The 18974-nt window shown below is 66.4% G+C and overlaps 2 protein-coding genes across 2 annotated transcripts; one reads left to right on the top strand and one right to left on the bottom strand.

The window, feature by feature from the left end:
• The first annotated feature begins 937 nt into the window (after nucleotides 1-937).
• Nucleotides 938-6045, top strand: FAAP100 (FA core complex associated protein 100). Its single transcript, XM_058676300.1, has 9 exons — nucleotides 938-1149; nucleotides 1329-1447; nucleotides 1537-2471; nucleotides 2762-2918; nucleotides 3089-3846; nucleotides 4080-4216; nucleotides 4683-4799; nucleotides 5709-5795; nucleotides 5866-6045. Exons 1-9 carry the CDS (start codon nucleotides 985-987, stop codon nucleotides 5995-5997), a joined length of 2607 nt encoding a protein of 868 aa, XP_058532283.1. The 5' UTR covers nucleotides 938-984; the 3' UTR covers nucleotides 5998-6045.
• Nucleotides 6046-7456: 1411 nt separating this feature from the next.
• FSCN2 (fascin actin-bundling protein 2, retinal) lies at nucleotides 7457-11090 on the bottom strand. Its single transcript, XM_004592849.2, has 5 exons — nucleotides 10265-11090; nucleotides 8189-8345; nucleotides 7995-8116; nucleotides 7751-7918; nucleotides 7457-7676 (listed from the first exon to the last, which is right to left on the bottom strand). Exons 1-5 carry the CDS (start codon nucleotides 11088-11090, stop codon nucleotides 7471-7473), a joined length of 1479 nt encoding a protein of 492 aa, XP_004592906.2. The 3' UTR covers nucleotides 7457-7470.
• Between the last annotated feature and the right edge of the window lie 7884 nt (nucleotides 11091-18974).

Here is an 18974-nt window from a genome sequence, read left to right on the forward strand (position 1 = left end):
CACGCAGTGACCTCGGCCTTGCAGTGGAACCCAATAAAGGCGCCGGAAGGCCCGCGCTGCCCCGTGTCGTGTTTCCTTGCGCCGACTGGGCCACCCGTGTCTGCTGCGGAGGGGCCCTCTGTGCCTCGGCTCCCTGTTCCACCCAGCACCCCCATGGAAGAACAGAGCAGAGCTGCTGCAGGCACAGCTCTTGGGAGGCCACCCACCTGCCGCCTTTCAGCCAGGTGACACCGTCAAGGGGTGGACAAGGCCCATGACCAGGCTGCAAGGGGGAGGAGTGTGCCCTGGGTTCTGTCGCCCTGGCCAGTGGGCCTGAATCCCATCACAGAGCGTCCGGGGGCTGCTGTGGCTCTGTCCTCTTTGCGGAGGGCATCACTCTCAGCATCCTGGTGGGAGGCAGTGGGTCCCTGGAGAAGGGCCCTGTGTGCACGGCCTCCGCGTCTCCCCACTGCCCTCTTCCTCAGACAGCCAAGGCTGTGCCAGGTGCAGGCCTGGAGGTCCATCCCATCTCCCACGCAGCGGCATCCCCGGTGCACATTCGCAGGATCCCACGGGGGTAGCCGGCCCGCGGACCTGGCCAGCGGCCTAGCAGACAGCCTGGCTCTGGGCCTCGCCGCGTTCACAGCTCCTCCGGAGGTAGCGGGCACCTGACCGAAGCTCTGGAGTCCAGGTGCTCCCGACCCGCCCTGCGCTCTCCCTGACTGCAGAAGGCGCCCTGTGCGAAGGGCGGGAGCCGCCGGGGTCCAGGAGCGGAGGTCCAGCGGGGTCGCAGTGTCGGCTAGGGCCCGCCCACTCCCTGCCGACCACGCCGGGTTCGGCCCCGCCCACTCAGGCCGGTCCCGCCCCGCCCACTCACGGCCGACCACGCCGGGTCCGGCCCCGCCCACTCACGGCCGGTCCGGCCCCGCCCACTCACGGCCGACCCCGCCCACGCCGCCCCGCTTTACGGCAGAGGCGGCGGAGGTCTGGCAGGCGCCCCGCGCGATGGCCGGCCCCGAGCCGCGCGTCCGCTACTTGGCGGGTTTCCGCTGCCCCCTCGGGGGCCTGGCGGCGGGCAAGCCCCGCGTCGTGTGCCACGAGGCAGAGATCTTCGTCTCCACCGGGAGCGAGTTCGTCTACGTGTACGACCAGGAAGGCGGGCTGCTGACCGTGAGCGCCGCGGCGGGGCCGGGCGGTGGTGGGCCGGGCGGTGGGCGGCGGGCGGCGGTGGTGGGCGGCGGTGGTGGGCGGCGGTGGTGGGCGGCGGGCGGCGGTGGTGGGCGGCGGTGGTGGGCGGCGGGCGGCGGGCGGCGGGCGGGAAGCCCACCCCCAGCGCCTGTCCCCCGCAGGCCGTCTTCCAGCTCCCGGCTCGCGTGTGGCACCTGGAGCTCGTGGCGCCGCGCAGGGCGCTGTACGTGCTGTGCGCCCGCGAGGGCGTGTACTGTCTGCCGCTGGAGCGCCCGGGCAGGTGAGCGCCGCCCCGCTGGGCCCGGGGACAGCCCCCTGCTGCCCCGGTCAGCAAGGCCGCGCTGACCCTCGGCCCTGTGGTCCTCGCAGATCGGGCAGCCAGGACGACCCGGCGGGCGAGTACGGCGGGGACGGCGAGCTCCCCTCCCCGGTCATCCCCGTGGGCCCGGAGGCCTGCGTGCTGCCTGGCGAGGGGCTGCGCGCCTTCGCGGTGCTGGACGAGGTGCTGCTGGCCCTGGAGCAGAGCCCCGCCGGGTGGACGCTGCAGGCCTTCCAGCGCCCCTGCCCGGGGCAAGAGCTGCAGCGGGACGCCCGGATCGGCGAAGTGGCACTGTCACCCTGCGCGCCCCCGGTCCTGGCCGGGGAGCCCGAGGAGGCCCAGTTCCTGCCCGTGTTGCGTTGGGCGTGCCTGCCAGGCCCCGGGGCCTGCGCGCACCTGGTGCTGGCCGAGGCCCTCTTTGGGCTGCTCTTCGGGACCGACGCCACTCTCCTCGAGTCCCCGGTGGTCCTCTGCGGCCTCCCTGACGGCCAGCTCTGCGGGGTGGTCCTCAGGGCCCTGGTCACCTCCCACTCGGCTCCCGGGGACCCAAAGGCCCTGGTCAAGGTCCTCCATCACCTCGAGGAGCCTGTCGTCTTCCTGGGGGCCCTGAGGACTGAGGCGCAGGCCCTGGACACCGCAGGGGACGCACTGCCTCCAGGAGACGCACCCGCTGACTGCCTGGTGGCCCTTGGCCACCACGGCCGAACTCTAGCCATCCGGGCCAGCTGGAATGAGGCGGGGGGCCTGGTGCCCGAGGTGCAGGAGTACTGCCTGCCAGGGCCCGCACTGTGTGCTGCCAGCAGGAGGCAGAGCCGCCTGTACTACAGCACGCCCACTGAGCTCTGCGAGGTGGACCTGGCTGGGAACGCCAGTGCCCGCATGGACCGCGCATGGCCTGAAGGAGGCCTGCCCCCACTGCTGTGCCCAACCGGCCTGAGCATCTGCAGCGCCGTGGCGCTCTCTGTGTTGCACACAAGCCCCGGAGGTAGGTGCCAGGGCTTCTCAGGGCAGCAGGGGAGCTCACAGGAAGGCCCCATGGCGCCAAGGCGGCCTTCCTGTGCTCCAGGATTGGGATGGGAGGAATGGAGGGGTGGAGGCCCCCGTCAGGCTGACCTGACCATCGACCCCAATTACCAGCTGGTGGGGATGCCCCAGGTCTCCTGAGACCCCAGCCTCAGCCCCAAGGTGGCATCTTCCTTCAGTGCCAGCTGGGAGATGCTGCCAGATGCCAGGGCTGCCACCTGCTGACTGGGCCTTCTGTGTGTCGGTCACCAGGTGGCACCAAACTCCTGGGCCTGTCCACCAAGGGCCGCCTGATGGCCTGCAGCCTGGCCCTGGACGTCAAGGAGGCTGGCCCAGCCCGGGTGGCCAGGGCGGACATGGGTCGGAGAATAAAGGAACTTCTCTGTGGGATCGGCAGCGTGTCCGAGCGGTGAGCAGCTGGGCCTATAGTGGAGGGCTGCTTGGGCTGGGATGGGGGCATGGCCTTACCACTCTGCTTCCACCCAGGCAAGGTTCCATGCATCCTGCTGCCTAGGGGGACCCAGGCGGAGGCTCAGGGTGCGGCCCCCTCCCCACCCCCATCCAACCTGCTCTCTCTAGAGTGTCACTGTTGAAAAAAGCGCTGGAGCAGCGGAACAAGGCCCTGGCCAGCCTGCACGAGGCCATGGACGTGAGCTGTGCCCTGCTCTCGAGCCCCGAGGGCGCCCGGCCAGTCTCCTGCACCATCACAGCCGGCTGGAGCCGCCTGCACCTGCAGGACATGCTGACGGCCACCTGCCAGCTGTACAATAGCAGCCACTTCCACCTGGACCAGGGCTGGACCCTGTGCGTGCAGGTGCTCAGTTGCTCCTCAGCCCTGGCCCTGGACTCGGTCAGCTCGGCCATCACCTACACCGTCCCCATTCCCCGGCTTGGCCCCAGTGGGCGGCGAGAGGTGACGCTGCAGCTGGGCCCCAGCGAGAGCGGGGAGCTGGACCTGCCAATGACCGTGTCCTGCGCGCTCTTCTACAGCCTGCGGGAGGTGCTGGGCGAGGCCCTGGCCTCAGAGGACGCCCTGGAAGAGCCCTGTCCGGCCGCGGGGCCCCTGGCAGTGCTGCGTGAGCAGGGTGGCGTCTGCCTGCCGCTGGGTAGACACACGGTGGACGTGCTGCAGTGTCTGCGCTTCCCCGGCCTGCCTGCCGCCCCCAGCCTGCTCGGCCCGGGCCCTGACCCCGTGGACACCTTCCTGGAGTCCTGCCAGAGGGCGGGCAAGCTGGCCGGCCCTGCCTCCCTGCGCGCCAAGTACCTGCCCCCGTCGGTGGCCTCCGTCAAGGTGTCAGCTGAACTGCTGAGGACCGCGCTGCAGGCTGGGGGTGTAGGTCAGTGGAGCTGTGGCTCAGAGCTGGTGGACAGGCCAGCCCTCCCCTTGTAGGCCCCGTGGAGCCGCTGGGACGACCCGCTTGCCTGCCCCAGGTGCCAGACAGCACGGCCGCAGCATGGGTGGCAGCGTGGCTGCTGTGGCTGGTGCGCTCCGGGCTGCCAGCGGGAGCTGGGCAGTCTCAGTGGGCATTCCTGTCACGTTCATGGTCCTGACCCTTGGTCTCTGCTGCAGGTGGCTCATTGAGTTGTGCCACACTGCGGTGGCTCCTGGCTGAGAACCCTGCCGCAGAGGCCGTGAGGGCCCAGACACTGTCCTCGATCCAAGGAGTGGCCCCCGACGGCACAGACGTCCACCTCATCGTCCGTGAGGCAAGCAGGGCCCGGGAGCTGGGGTTTCTCGGAGTGGACTTGCTGGGCCACGGTGCGGATCTCGGGAGCTACCGGGCTGAGATGCACCGACCCAGCCCGCCCTGGGTGGGCCCACAGCCCTGGTGGGGACACAGAAAGCCCTGCCCAGGGCGTCTTGCATCTCCTGAGCCACTTCAGCCCTGCCACCCGCATACCTTCCTGCCCTGGGACCCTGCAGGCACCGAGGCCTATCCAGGTGATATGAGTGTGCCAAGAGCTGTGGGAGGGTCACTGGGCCACCAGCCCTAGCTGAGGCCCCTCCCGCTGCTTGGAGGAGACCCCACAAAGGTCGGGGTTCAACTGAGCCCGCTCCCTGCCCTGCAGCAGCCAAGGGGTCATCAAGTATTGGCTTCTGGGGTCCCCACACCCCAGGCCTCAGATGCTGCCGGCCTGCGTCCCCAAACCCCACCAGCAACACTGTCTGCAGGTGGCCCTGACGGAGCTGAGCCCAGCAGGGCCCATCGAGGCTGTGGAGATCCAGCTAGAGTGCTCCTCCCTGGCCAGCTTGTGCCGGACACACCATGCTGTCACCAGCCGCTTGCAGGTGCGTGGCACTGCGGGAGGGGAGGAGTGCGGCCATGGCTGGGGACTCAAGGGAGGCCAAAGCCCATGTTTTCCCCGAGCAGCAGCAGCATGATTGCCAGGCCTCTGCAGCCCTGGGGCTCCCTGCTGGGGGGACGCCCGTAGCACCCAGGCCTCAGAACCCCTTCCTGGGCCAGCGTCTCCCTGGAGCTCAGTCAGCCCCCATCACCTGTCACCTCTCCGTCATGCCTGTGACTGGCTGGGGCTTGAAGTTCTTGGATGTAAGCCACACCCAGGGACCTGGGCTTGTGGTACCCCACACTTGGCCTGTCCCAGCCAGGAGGCAATGCCCACTGCCGGGCGCCATGTGGGCCCCTGACGTGTGAGCTCGTGGGGTGGCCACGGGAGCCAGCATGCACTGTTCAGGGCGGTGGGCTGCTTGTCAGCACAGGCCCTGCCCCTCCTCCCAACTCAGGAGCAGGCGTAGAGTTCCAGTGACTGTGAGTGTCTAGACTGCATGAGAACTGGCAGCTGGGGTGGCCTGTCACCTGACACCTTCTGCAGCCCACAGGGACCCCAGAGGCTCAGTCATGGCCCAGCCCCTGGGGTCGGGCCTCCTCTCCATCCACACCAGGCGGGCTCTGCTTACACCCTGCCCCTCCGGGCACCTGAGGGCACTCAGGCCCTGGGCTGAACTGGGCTCCTCTCAGTGGGCGCTGGCTTCTCTGCCCCAAGGCAGACAGCTGCGTGAAGCAGTGCCAGGCCTCTGTGCGCAGTAGGGATGGTGGTCTAGGCCTTGGCAGCTGGACAAGCTCCCCAGGAGCCAAGTGTGGTGGGGTCCCTGGATAGAACCCAGGGCAAGGTGAGGGTGTGGGGTGGGGGCCAAGGCAGAGGTGGCCAGCACCGCTGGGGCCTCTCCCTGTGTCCGCAGGCAATGGTCATGGAGCAGACTGCTCGGGGCTCCAACCCCCCTGAGCTTCGTGTGCAGTACCTACGACAGATCCACGCCAACCATGAGGTGAGGCACCGCCTCCAGGGGCCAGTGTGAGGGCTGTCCCCTGGGGCCTGAGCCCTGCCCTGCCCTGCAGATGCTGCTACGGGAGGTGCAGGTCCTGCGCGACCAGCTGTGCACGGAGGACGAGACCGGTGCCTGTACAGCGGCTCAGCGGCTCCTGGAGGTGTACGGACAGCTGCGTAACCCCAGCCTTGTGCTGCTCTGAGCTGCCTGCCAGCCCACGGCCCTCATGGCCCACGGCCCTCATGGCCCACGGCCCTCCCTGCCCCTGGCCTTCCCTGCCCCCACAGCCCTCACTGCCCACAGCCCCCAGCCTTCCCTGCCCCCACAGCCCTCAGCCCTCCCTGCCCCCGGCCTTCCCTGCCCCCACAGCCCTCAGCCCTCCCTGCCCGCGGCCCTCCAGGCCCTCACAGCCCTCAGCCCTCCCTGCCCCCGGCCTTCCCTGCCCCCACAGCCCTCAGCCCTCCCTGCCCCCGGCCCTCCCGGCCCCCACAGCCCTCAGCCCTCCCTGCCCTCCAGGCCCCACAGCCCCCACTGCCCATAGCCCCCACAGCCCTCCAGGCCCCCACAGCCCCCACGGCCCATAGCCCCCGACCCTCCAGGCCCCACGGCCCACAAGCCCCCATAGCCAACAGCCCCTGGCCCCCATGGCCTTTGGCCACGTCTTGTGTCACAGAGAGAAGCCCAGGACGCCAGACTGGCCAGTCGTCAGCTGGAGCCACAAATGGAGGGGCCTCACTGCAGCGCTGAGAATGGACGGGGAGGCCGTGAGGAGGAGGAGCAGGGCTGGGCCACCCGGTGCATCTGTGAGGATTATTGTGGCTGCCCTTTGGACCCGACTGCCCACTGGGATGTGGTCCCATGGCCAGCCCCATCCACGCTCTCTTGGCCACTCTGTGGTCTGTGGCCGCCACTGTGCACTGTCCCCCGGTCACTTGGTGGATCGTCGCCCTGGGAGCCTTGTGTTCCCCTGTCTTCTGTTGCCCAGGCAAGGCCCTGGTTTGGGGGCTGTCCTGACGAGAGGGGGGCCTTCCACGTGCCCCTTGGTGCTTGCCCTGCACTGTGACCTCGTGTGATAAGGGAACTTCCTGTCAGTTCACACTGTGGTGGTTTTTCTTGATTCTTCCCTGAGCTCCCTCTAAAGCCACTGCGCCTTGTGACCTGGGCCCAGTGGGGGTCCCAGGAGGCCTGCACCCCTGGACCCACAGGGGACCCTGCAGATCGGGGCAACCTGAGCCCTCCCTGGCCTCCAGCCAGGCGCAGCGTCCCCTCCAGTCAGTGGGCAGGGGTTCTTCCTGGCAGGGTCAGCCAGCTTTACCCTGCTGGATGCTCTGAGGAGGCCACAACATGGCGCTGCCAACACCCCGCCTGCACCAGGGGGCAGCCGAGGCCCATGGCCCTGCCTTGTTCACAGATGCCACAGTGGAAGCCCAGGGTGCAGCCGCCTTGGTCCCTCAGCGGACCAAGCTGCTGGACTGCGCCTTCCCTGCCCGCTGGACTTCCTTGGAGGGTCCCCAGGTCCTCCCAGGGCTACAGTAAGACTTGGGGGATTTAGGGAAGGGGTCTCCACCCCAAGGAGGGAGCTCAGGACCGGCGTTGGTGCTGAGGCAGGGGTGCCCCTGCGGGCCAGGGAGCCCACGCGAGCTGCGGGACAGACGGGTTTAATGCAGGCACAGCCTCAGTACTCCCAGAGCGCGGCCTCGGAGGGCGCATCGGCGTCGGCGCGCAGCAGCCCCGACGCACCGCCGCGCAGGTACTTGCCGCTGCGGGCGCGGATGGCCAGGCGGCCGCACTCGCGGAACTCGAACACGAAGTCCTCGGCGCGCTCGCCGTCGCTGCGCACGCTGCCGTGGCTGCCCGTGTTCCAGAAGCCGCCGCGGCGACCTGTGGGGGGACGGCACGGTGTGGGCGGGCGGCGCGCACGCCCCTCCGCCGCCCCGGGCCCGCCGCGGCCGCACCTCGGATCTGGTAGGCGCCGTCGCTGAAGCTGAGGTGGAACACGTCGTAGACGGAGCGGTTCGTGTCCAGCTGGTTGGAGCCGCGGCGGTGGCACACGAAGCCGTCCAGGCCGCGCAGCACCAGCATGGGCCGGTTGATGAGCTTGAGCGTGAACTCCTCGTCCGGGCCTGGTGGGAGAGGGCGTGTGGGGCCGGGTCCCCGCGCCCGGGCCGTCCCGCCTCCCCGAGCGGCGGGGAGCCTCACCCACGAAGTCGCCGGTGGCCGCCAGCTGCCCGTTCTTCTTCATGGACACGTAGCGCCCATTGCTGGCTCGGAGCGCCACTCGCCGGCCGCGCCACTCCACCTCGAACATGGTGCTGGCCGAGCTGCAGGGGCAGGGGCGGGTGAGCGGCCGGCGTGAGGGGCAGGGCAGGTGCGGGCGGGATGGGCGCACTCACACTTGCGTGGCCGTAGCCTGGATGCCCCCGTGCGTGACCAGGCTCCAGTAGCCCCCCGTGCAGCAGTAGAAGGTGCACTTGGCGGTCTGCTGGTCAATCTGCATCAGGAAGGTCTCGTGGTCCAGTTCTTCGTCCTGATTGGCTGAGATGTTGACCCCTGCCGGGAGGAGAAGAGAAACCCCTGGGGCCAGGGCGTGCCCCCCACCCCTGGAGCAGGCAGAGGGTCTTCCATAGAAGTGTCCAGGGTTGCCACTGGGCACACAGTGCCCGAGGGAGCTTTGACGCACAGGCCCTTCGTGCCTGCAAATCCCCCAGGGTGCTGGTCAGTAAGCGGCTTGCCTCTGCTCTATTTATAGTGCCCCTAAGCCGCAGGTGCACCCTGGGGGGTGTCCTTCCACCTGCAGCTGGCCATGTCACTACAGCTGAGGGTCTCACACCCGCTGCTCCCAAGAGGGGGCGGGAGTGGACTGCAGCTGCTTGCCCCCCACACACATACACACCGCACTCCCATTTCCATGGCAACTGGGCCCTGGGTGCCAGGCTGGGGAAGGGGAGAGTGGTCAGGAACCCGGGGCCCAGCCCCTGCTGGCCTTACAGCTGTGTGGGTCCCATGGGCAGTGAGGGATAGGCAAGTCCCCAGCAGGGCTCCCCCAGGCCAAGGCTGCCCTGCCACAGGTGCCTCCTCCAGCCTGGACATGTGTCCCTTCCCCTGGTGGAAACTGGCCCCTCCTTAGGAGGGAGCTGGCCAGGCAGTGGGACCTGCGCCCAGAAGAGGCAGGAGGGTTCTGCTCAGGGAATGGGGGGGGGCAGGATCAGGAGTGTTGGGAGAAGGAGGACATTGCCCCCAACTCGCTCTGGCCCTAAGAATGCCAGCTGAAATCAGAGCTGACCCTAGAGGGGTCCCCAGGGGGAAGAATGGAGCTCGCTGGTCCTGCCCAAGTGCCCAGGCCCCCTGGCTCCAGCTCAGAGCACGCCACCAGCGTTCCGGTCACCTGGGCAGGTGGCAGTAGGCCCTGTTCCTGTCTTCAGCATACGTGATGGAGGAGGGGGAGCTGCCAGGTGGGCACTCAGGATCCCCCAGGAGGCAGGGATAGGCAGTGCCCAACCCCTACCCTGCCTGCTGCACCCACCCCATCCCTCCCTTGGTCCCCCATCAGCCCTGCCCTTGATTGGTGCTGCTGGGCCACTCCTCCTGCAAGTACCACGCCAGGTACAGGCTGGACAGGAGCAACCATGGCTCACCGTGGCCTCCCATGCTGTCCCCACCACTGTCCTTGGCCACTGCCACAGACACCATCGCCACTCCTTGCTCCACTTGTCACCCTAGCACCACTGCCTGTCCCACCACCAGCATCAGGGTGACACAGCCAGCGCACCCAGGCTATGCAAGCAGACACTGTATGTCACTGGCCTGTGTCCACAGTCCACGGAGCGGACATTTCCCACACCCACTGTCTCCCTGACCTGTATCGCTGAACCCAGCCCAGGAAGCAGCATGACGGGAAGTGACCTGACCCAGGAAAGGGGCAGCCAGGACAGACGCTCATGCACAGGGGACTGGGCCTGAGCTGGCTGTGCAGGGCTCACAATGGGCCCCTGCCCCTAGGACGCAGCACCTGGGCCTGAGCTGACTGGTGCCATCCTACAGGCACCCAAGGACGCACTGCGGGAACCTGCACCCAGGCTTCTCTGCCAGGCTGCAGAGCCCCAGGATCAGGGGGTACCAGGCCACTCTGTGGTGTGTGACTCGGCTCGGCTTCTACATGGGCAAGCAGGCACTGCTCACAGTTGTGCCACACAGCTGACAGGCAGTGAGTGACCGGGAGGGGGCAGAGCTAGGCCACACAGCCAGGGGCTAGGAGGGCTGCCTGCTGACCACACCTCCTGTAGCCACATGGGGCAATGCTACCTAGGCCCCTGCCCTGCACCCCCCCTCCTCCAGAAAGTAGCTGGTGTCTTGCCCTACTGGCCCCTGGCTCTGCCTGTCCTAGGCCCCACAGCCCCTCCACCTGGCTGGCTCTCCCCTCAACGGCATCCAGGCTGCCCAGCACGGAGTCTGGCCCCACGCACGCCTACCTTGGCGCACGGAGACGTAGCGGCCATTGGCAGCCAGCAGCACCACCTGCGGGTGGCTCTGCTCCAGGTCAAAGAGCTCATCCTTGCCAGGTCTGGTGTTGCGGCCAGCCTTGAGCGTGCCAGCCGGCCCCACAGGTGCCAGGTAGCGGCCGTCGCAGTCCTTAAACGCCAGCTTGCCCGCCTTGAACTCCAGCGTGTAGCAGGCATGGGCCTCAGGCTCCCGCACTAGGCGGCCGTCGCTGCACAGGTAGCGGCTGTCGCAAGCCCGCAGGCAGTATCTGCGGCTTCGGAAGATGAGGGTGAGCAGAGCGTCCACGCCCCATGGCATGTCACCGTCTGCCGCCATCTCGTCTTCCTGCAGGCACAGGTGCACGTAGCGCCGCCGGCTGATGCTCAGCAGGTGTGCCTGCGGGTGGATAGCCAGGTGCACTGTCCACAGCTCAGTGGCGGAGATGGCCGTGGCGAAGCAGGACAGCTGGTCCTCCGCACCACCAAAGAAGCGGCCGTGCGGCTCCGACTGCAGTGCCCAGCGCCCGTCCGCCTGCGGCAGCACCAGGAAGCGGCAGTCACGGCCGGGCCGCTCCGCCTCACAGGCCACGCGGCCGTCCTCTGCAGCCGACAGGTAGCGGCCAAGGTGGCTGCTGCGGAAGAGTACGGCTGCATCGCTGACGGGGTCAGGCTCCAGCAGCCACACCTGCTTCCGCTTGAGGCTGGGGGCCGAGGCATTCACCTTGAAGCCGAAGCTCTCCGCCGTCAGGTAGCGGTCGGCGTCGTTGACCAAGCCGAACTGGATCTTGAGCACCTGGTGCAGGCCGTTGGTCGGCATCCTGGGGCTGCCTGGCTCCCGTGGCCAGCTCCCGTGCCTGGCTGCCCTGCCCTGCCCTGCCCACGCTCACGCGCAGCACGGCCCAGCTCAGCCCGCCTGGCCCACAGCCCCCAGGCCCGGCCGGTGTCATGAACCTGCGCCTCTAAGCATTGGCCACAGCTCTTACATGGCCAGAGGGCGGCAGGGGGCGGGCGGGGAGGGCGGATCAGAGCCAGCGGCTTAGTGGCCGCCTGTTTTCACCCCCAGCTTGGATTTCAGCTTCTCCTGGGGGCACCGAGGCGGAGCCCCAGGGGGGCCAGTCACTCCTGGTCCTTGCTGGCCACACGGGCAGACCACAGGTCCCACCTCGTGAGGGCTGTGCCTCTGGGCTTGGCCCCTTTCTGCTGCGGCTGACTCCTCAGGACCCCCAGGCATGCCGCACAGGCTCCCAGCCCGGCCCAGCTCCTCGGTGGAAAACGCCGCGGCAACCCGATCACAGCCCTCCCCCTGGCGGCCGCCAGACCCTCATGGGATCCGGTTACTTCTCTGATTCCAGCTGCCGGGAGCATCGCCCATGCGCCTACAGCCCATAGCACACTCCTTCCCTGATGTCTGGCACAGGGCCTCCTCCTTGCAGGCTGAGCACCTTGGAACCCCTGACAGTGAACACGGAGCTCCCTCCCCGAGCCTGGGGTGGTCCCCTGCAGTTGCCACTTCCCAGCAGGGGGCAGCTGGGGCCCAGTCTACCACAGTTCCTGGAGCCACCCTGGGAGTCCAGCCCGACGGGAGGTCGGCAGCGGGGAGGAGCTGGAGTGGGCTGCCTCTGGCCCCCACTTCCACCCTGCGCATCCTGAGCCGGGTGAGGAGCTGCTTTCTCCCTCCTTGTCTCCCACTCCTGCCTCTAGGGCAGGGAGCAGGAGGGTGAGAACGGAGCTGCCCATGCCAGGCCTTCGCCAACGAGTGACCCTGGGTCCCTCGGGGGTGCAGAGCACATCCCGCCACAGTCTCTGGGGCTCCCATGGCCCTGCTGGGCCCTGTGTAGAGCCAGGTGGATGCAGGCTTGGGGGCCCTTTCTCCACCCTCCATGCTATGGGTGAGGAGCAGGACCAGCTTGAGTGGTCAGCAGGCAGGAGCACCGAGGGGCTGGAGCTGGGGGCCAGAGTGGGTGGCTGTAGAGCACACCCCCAGGCCGTCTCCCCCACCTCTTGCAGCGCACAGTGGTGAGGGCAGGCCTGGAGCACGGGATGGGTGGGGGGAGACAGGCCAAGCACCTGAAGACCCCCCTCTGGTCTGTGTGCCATGGGGGCAGTCCCAGGTGGGGACACTGCCCAGCCCCCATGCCCGCCTGCTCTCCCGCCTGGGCTTGCTCCACCCGCCCGGGCTTGCTCCACCCGCCCATTAGCCTAAAGGCCTCATTAGCGCTGAGTGGCACTGGCACAGCCTTGTGGGAGCCACGCAGCCGCCAGGCGCTGAGTGGGTCTGGCTCCGGGCCGCTTCCCAGTCGCAGGGCCAGAAGCAGCTGCCAGTAGGGGCCCGTGGGCTGCACCCAGGCATGGGAAGCCCCAGGACCCTTCACAGGCTCTTGCCCATCTGCCTGCCTGGGGCCTGGTTGCTGTGTGTGCGTGCATGTGGTGGGGGTGCATCTATTTGTGCCCCTCCACACAGGGCCAGGCTATGCACCGCCCCCTGGAGCCCCTTGCCAGGGCAAAGCCCTCACCAGGCCCTGGGCAGTGGGAGTGCCCTGTCCACCCCTAGAGCTACTGCCCCTCCTGCCAGGGCTGGGGGTGGATGCCCTCTGTGATGCATGATGCCAGTCCCCAATGCCCAAGCCAGTAGTCTGCTATGAGCGGCCTATGTGGTCGCATAATGGGTTAGACTGCCCTTTGGGCTGCCCACATCCTCCAGGGGCATCCTGAGCCCCAGCTGCTCCACATCCCGGTCAGCCCCTGCTAATGGTATGGGAAAGCGGAAGAGGACAACCCGAAGGCCTGGCCCTTGCACCCATGCAGTGGACCCAGAGCAGCTGCCTGGCTCCTGACTTAGGGCTGGTCTAGGCCCGGCTGCTCTTGCAACACTTGGGAAGTCTGCAGATGGAAGATCTCTGCTTCCCTTCCACTTACCTACATGAACGACTGAATAATCCTTACTGGGCGTACACACAGGGCCTTCCCTCATGCTGCCGAGGGGCTGCTTGGGGCCTGAGCCTCAACCCCCTCTTGGGGCCGTGTGGACACTCCTGGCCACCTCTGTGGGACCGGAGCCAGGAGCCCCAGACCCGGGCAGGCGTGACCTGCACCCCGCCCTGAGCCCTGCAATCTTGCAATTGCAAACAGGCACCCTGAGGTGGGGACGCCGTGCCAGGCAGGACCTTGTCTCCCCTCAGTGTGTCCACACCCCCACCCACACATAACCTCTGGGGCCAGCAGGATGCCTGCTGCCATGGCGACTAGGTACCTGGGGTACCCGCCAGGAAAGGTATTCCTGCTGTGCCGGCCCTGAGCCCTGGAAACAGGAACAGAGGGACCGTGGGGCCTCGCCTACACAGCCTGCCATCCTCGCTCGGCCCAGGCCACCCGGCACGCGGGCACAGCCGAGCTCTCAAGTGCCAGGCACTTGGGCCTGGCCCCAGCATTGCTCCCGTGGCTGCGGTCCGGTTACCTCATGAGTTTTTCATGCCAGCACTCAGCTAGGGTTCCATTACATGGGCTGGGGCCATGCGGTGCTCACGTCGGACTGGCTCAGCTTACGGGGCTGTAGCCCTGGTTTAGGGTAACGGGTTCCACACTGGCAGTGAGGAATCCCTGTAGGGACCTGGGATCTCCCAGCAGAGCGCCGTGTGGTCTCCTGGACGTTGCCTGTGGGGCTATAGCTGGCAGAGGAAGGGAGCGGCCCCGTGCGGAGCCGGAAAGGTGAGAAGGGGGTCTGGAAGCCCCTAGACCCTGCTGGAAGCCCCCGGGCCCATTCAGATCAGAAGCCCCCAAGGGCCACAGGATAGAACCTAGAGGGGTCTCTGCCAGCCTGCTGCAGGATAGGGAGTCTCCCAGGAGATTCTTGCACTGACTGGGGGACTGCCTGGGGTCCTGGGACAGAGGCACCCCCCCAGCCCATATCCCAGGTGGGGGAGCCAGCCCTGCTGACTGCAGCTAGGGGCTGGAGCCACAGGCGGGACGGACTGGGGACTCTGTGCACTCCGAGAGCTCAGGACGACGAGCCCAGCCTGGGCTCCTGTGGCGGGAGCCCCCGTGCTACTGGTCGGGTGACAGGGCAGCATGGTAGCACGTCCTGTCGCTTGCCATCATTTGGACTTTCTTTTTTTAACAATTATTTTTATTGGGCCTGGCAAGGCAGCCTCATGGCTAAAGTCCTCGCCTTGCACGCACCGGGATCCCATATGGACACCGATTCGTGTCCAGGTGGCCCATTTCCCATCCAGCTCCCTGTTGGTGGCCTGGGAAGGCAGCCAGAGAGTCCCTAAAGTCTTCAGAAACCTGGAAAAAGCTCTTGGCTGTGAATCCACTCAGTTCAGCTTGGCCATTGCAGCCACCTGGGGAGTAAACCAGCACACAGATCTGTCTCTTCTCTCCGTAAATCTGCCTTTCCGATAAAATAAATAAATAAATAAAAGCTAAAGAGGGCCCGGCACCATAGCTGAACAGCTGAGGTCCTCACTTTGAGTGCGCCAGGGACTAGCACATCCCATACAGGTGCCGGTTCTAATCCCAGTCACCTCACTCCCCATCCAGCTCCCTGCCTGTGGCCTGGAAAAGCAGTCGAGGACGGCCCAAAGCCTTGGGACCCTGCACCCATGTAGGAGACCTGCAAAAACCTCCTGGCTCCTGGCTTCAGATCAGCACAGCACCAGCCATTGTGGCCACTTAGGGAGTGAATCATTGGATGGAAGATCTTCCTCTCTGTATATCTGATTTTGCAATAAAAATAAATAAGTGAAAAAATTAAAGAGATATAAAAGAAATAAGATTAAAGAATTAATGTAGAAGGCAGCACATAATTAACAGACATGTCTAAATAGAACAACAGGAAAAAAAACAACATAGAAAACAGAAATTGCGGGAAAGAGATGAAGGTGAGCTGGTAAGCATGGCCAGTGCCTGGGCGGCCTCTCCCCTGTACAGGAGACCCAGGTCAGTGAGCAGTGACTGCTCAGGACACCTGTTGGTCCCCACCCTTCCCGGGGCCAGCAGGGAGCACAGGTGTGTGTGCGGGCACCGCCTTGCTGTGTGCTTCAGGTGTGACCAGCTGTGCCCAGGAGGCAGCACAGGCTGACGCCGCCAACCGCACAGCTTCTGCTCCTGGGCTGGCCGGGGTGCACACCCCACCTTCCCCACCCGCCAGGCGGCCGCGGTGACTCAGCGTGGCACACCCGATCCCCGCGCCACCTGGCGGCTCACCTGAGGATGGCACGGTGGCTCTGGGGCACCCGCTCCCCAGCGCGGCCCCAGGCCCGGGCAGGCGTGACCTGTACCCCGCCCTGAGCCCTGCAATCTTGCAATCGCAAACAGGCACCCCGAGGTGGGGACGCCGTGCCAGGCAGGACCTAGCCCGGGCCGAGTGGGAGGTGCCAGAAGGTGGCACGGAGCCATCTCCCTCCCTGCCTTTCCTGCAGTCCAACCTGGGAGAGCTGGATGTCCCCCCCAAACCCTGCATTCTGGAGTGGGGTGGGGGTCCCCCGCCCCTCCTACCTCCTGGCCACCAGGAGGCGTGACCTGCATGGCTGCAGCTGGACATCGTCTGGGGTTTGGCTGGGGACTACAGTGCCTCTGCCCTGGCCGTGCTGGGTCCGGGACAGGGGCACCCAGAGATGAGGTGGGTGCTGGGGTCCTAACAGAGGGTCCCCAGGGGGCTGGCCTGTATGGCACAGGGTCTGTTTCCCACAGCCTGGGGTCCTCTAGACTGCAGCCCTGTTTGGCCTGGGCACCAACCAAGCTGACTGAGCTGGGCTGGAAACTGCCCAGTGCTGTCCCTTCTAGGACGCAGGGACAGGCAGTGCCCACAGGACAAGAGGCAGCGGCTCTGTGGGGCCCACGGGAGAGCCAGAACCTAAGCAGGGGAATCCGGGGTCAGTCAGGGCCTGGGAGCTGGGCAGCTGACTAAGCAGCCAGCTGCCCATTGCCACCTCTCTCACGCACACACACACACCAGCTGCCCGTTCCTCACACACACACACACACACCCCAGCTGCCCGTCCTCACACACACACACACACACACACACCCCAGCTGCCCGTTCCTCACACACACACACACCCCAGCTGCCCGTTCCTCACACACACACCAGCTGCCCGTTCCATACACACACACACACACACACACACACCAGCTGCCCGTTCCACACACACACACACACACACCCAGCTGCCCGTTCCTCACACACACACACACACACACACAGCTGCCCGTTCCTCACACACACACACCCCAGCTGCCCGTTCCACACACACACACACCCCAGCTGCCCGTTCCACACACACACACACACACACCCAGCTGCCCGTTCCTCACACACACACACCAGCTGCCCGTTCCACACACACACACACACACACCCAGCTGCCCGTTCCTCACACACACACACACACACACACACAGCTGCCCGTTCCTCACACACACACACCCCAGCTGCCCGTTCCACACACACACACACCCCAGCTGCCCGTTCCACACACACACACACACACACCCAGCTGCCCGTTCCTCACACACACACACCAGCTGCCCGTTCCACACACACACACACACACACCCAGCTGCCCGTTCCTCACACACACACACACACACACACACAGCTGCCCGTTCCTCACACACACACACCCCAGCTGCCCGTTCCACACACACACACACCCCAGCTGCCCGTTCCACACACACACACACACACACCCAGCTGCCCGTTCCTCACACACACACACCAGCTGCCCGTTCCACACACACACACACACCCCAGCTGCCCGTTCCACACACACACACACACACACCCAGCTGCCCGTTCCACACACACACACACACACACCCCAGCTGCCCGTTCCACACACACACACACACACCCCAGCTGCCCGTTCCTCACACACACACACCCCAGCTGCCCGTTCCTCACACACACACACACACCCCAGCTGCCCGTTCCTCACACACACACACACACCCCAGCTGCCCGTTCCACACACACACACACACACACCCAGCTGCCCGTTCCACACACACACACACACACACCCCAGCTGCCCGTTCCACACACACACACACACACCCCAGCTGCCCGTTCCTCACACACACACACCCCAGCTGCCCGTTCCTCACACACACACACACACACCCCAGCTGCCCGTTCCTCACACACACACACACACACACACCAGCTGCCCGTTCCACACACACACACACACACCCCAGCTGCCCGTTCCACACACACACACACACACACCCAGCTGCCCGTTCCACACACACACACACACACACACCCCAGCTGCCCGTTCCACACACACACACACACACCCCAGCTGCCCGTTCCTCACACACACACACACCCCCCAGCTGCCCGTTCCTCACACACACACACACACCCCAGCTGCCCGTTCCTCACACACACACACCCCAGCTGCCCGTTCCTCACACACACACACCCCAGCTGCCCGTTCCACACACACACACACACACACCCAGCTGCCCGTTCCTCACACACACACACACACACACACACACACACACACTAGCTGCCCATCCCCGGCCCAGGTCTCCCTCACACACATTCCAACACTTTGTTTAAACGTTTATTTATCTGAAAGAACAATAGACAGATTCGTTTCCTGCTTCTCTCCCCAGATGGCCACACAGACACGGCTGGCCTGCCCAGTTCCTGCCTGGGCACAGCAGCTGGCTTGCACACCAGTACAGCTCTTGGGCAGGGGCTGTGCTGGGGGCAAGCGGCCGCCGCTGCCCTGACCCGAGGAGTGCCAGTGTCCAGTCTACTCCCCCCAAGTCCTGCAGCAGAAAGGGCAGGCTGAGGCCGAGACTGGGGGCCTGGGTATGTCTGTGCCCAGCCCCCAGGACGTTGGGGAGCCATGCTGCGCCCTCTCCCGTTGCTCTGAGTGCCAGCATATGAGCTTGCCCAACCTGTCCACTCATCCCTGCATGGCTACTCCTGCAGAGGGGTGCTGGAGCACGGGGAAGCCTGCACTGGGCCTGGGCTGGCGGGTCACAGGCTGCCCACTGTGTGCAGGGCAGAGCCCCAGGCTGGGCACCAGGGATTCGGGACAGGGCGCCCACCCACCCATGGCCTTGGTGTGGCTGTAGCTCCGCAGCAACGCAGTGCACCGGCCCACCCGCCTGCGAGCTCAGGGCAGGAAAACTTCCCGGTTCCTGTGGGGAAAACTGCACCTCCCAGCCAACCCGAGGTAGAGCGACCCCGCCCTTCCCGAGGGTCCCCGACATCTGGTGGGCCGCAGCCTGGGGTGCACGCAGAGACGGTGACCCTGGCTCTAGGGAGCAGAGGCCTCGCGCCGGGCTCCCCGTCCACCGCACCGCTCTGAGCAGACGCCCAGGTGGGGCGGCCTGGGCAGCGCCCATTTCAGTCTTTGCGCGGGGAGGCAGCCGCACCCCAACTCCGGCCCGCCCCCCATCCTCGCCCCGGACGCCCCGTGTCACCGTCCCCTGGTGCAGGCCGGCCCTGGAGTGACCTTGGGCGAGGTTGGAGCTGCCCAGCTGCAAATCAGGAAAAAAAAAAATCCCGGCGCGGGACACGGCGCCCCGCACCCCTACCTGCAGGCGGCGAGTGCGGGGACCCCGCCGCCGCCCCTCGGTGCGCAGGCCAATCCGCGGCCTCCTTGACTAAATAAGGCGCGGCGCGCGGCCCGAGCCCGTCCGTTACTTCCGCCCCTCCGCCGTGACTCAGGCC

Source organism: Ochotona princeps, chromosome 17 (genome assembly GCF_030435755.1).
Source record: "Ochotona princeps isolate mOchPri1 chromosome 17, mOchPri1.hap1, whole genome shotgun sequence".
NCBI classification, from domain to species: domain Eukaryota; kingdom Metazoa; phylum Chordata; class Mammalia; order Lagomorpha; family Ochotonidae; genus Ochotona; species Ochotona princeps.

Coding starts and splice junctions, on each gene's coding strand:
- FSCN2 (XM_004592849.2), bottom strand. CDS start 11,090: ATGCCGACCAACGGCCTGCACCAGGTGCTCAAGATCCAGTTCGGCTTG. Junction 8,117..8,188: donor CAGGCTACGGCCACGCAAGT/GTGAGTGCGCCC, acceptor CTGCCCCTGCAG/CTCGGCCAGCACCATGTTCG. Junction 7,677..7,750: donor CGGCGCCTACCAGATCCGAG/GTGCGGCCGCGG, acceptor GTCCCCCCACAG/GTCGCCGCGGCGGCTTCTGG.
- FAAP100 (XM_058676300.1), top strand. CDS start 985: ATGGCCGGCCCCGAGCCGCGCGTCCGCTACTTGGCGGGTTTCCGCTGC. Junction 3,847..4,079: donor GCTGCAGGCTGGGGGTGTAG/GTCAGTGGAGCT, acceptor TCTCTGCTGCAG/GTGGCTCATTGAGTTGTGCC. Junction 4,217..4,682: donor TCCACCTCATCGTCCGTGAG/GCAAGCAGGGCC, acceptor CACTGTCTGCAG/GTGGCCCTGACGGAGCTGAG.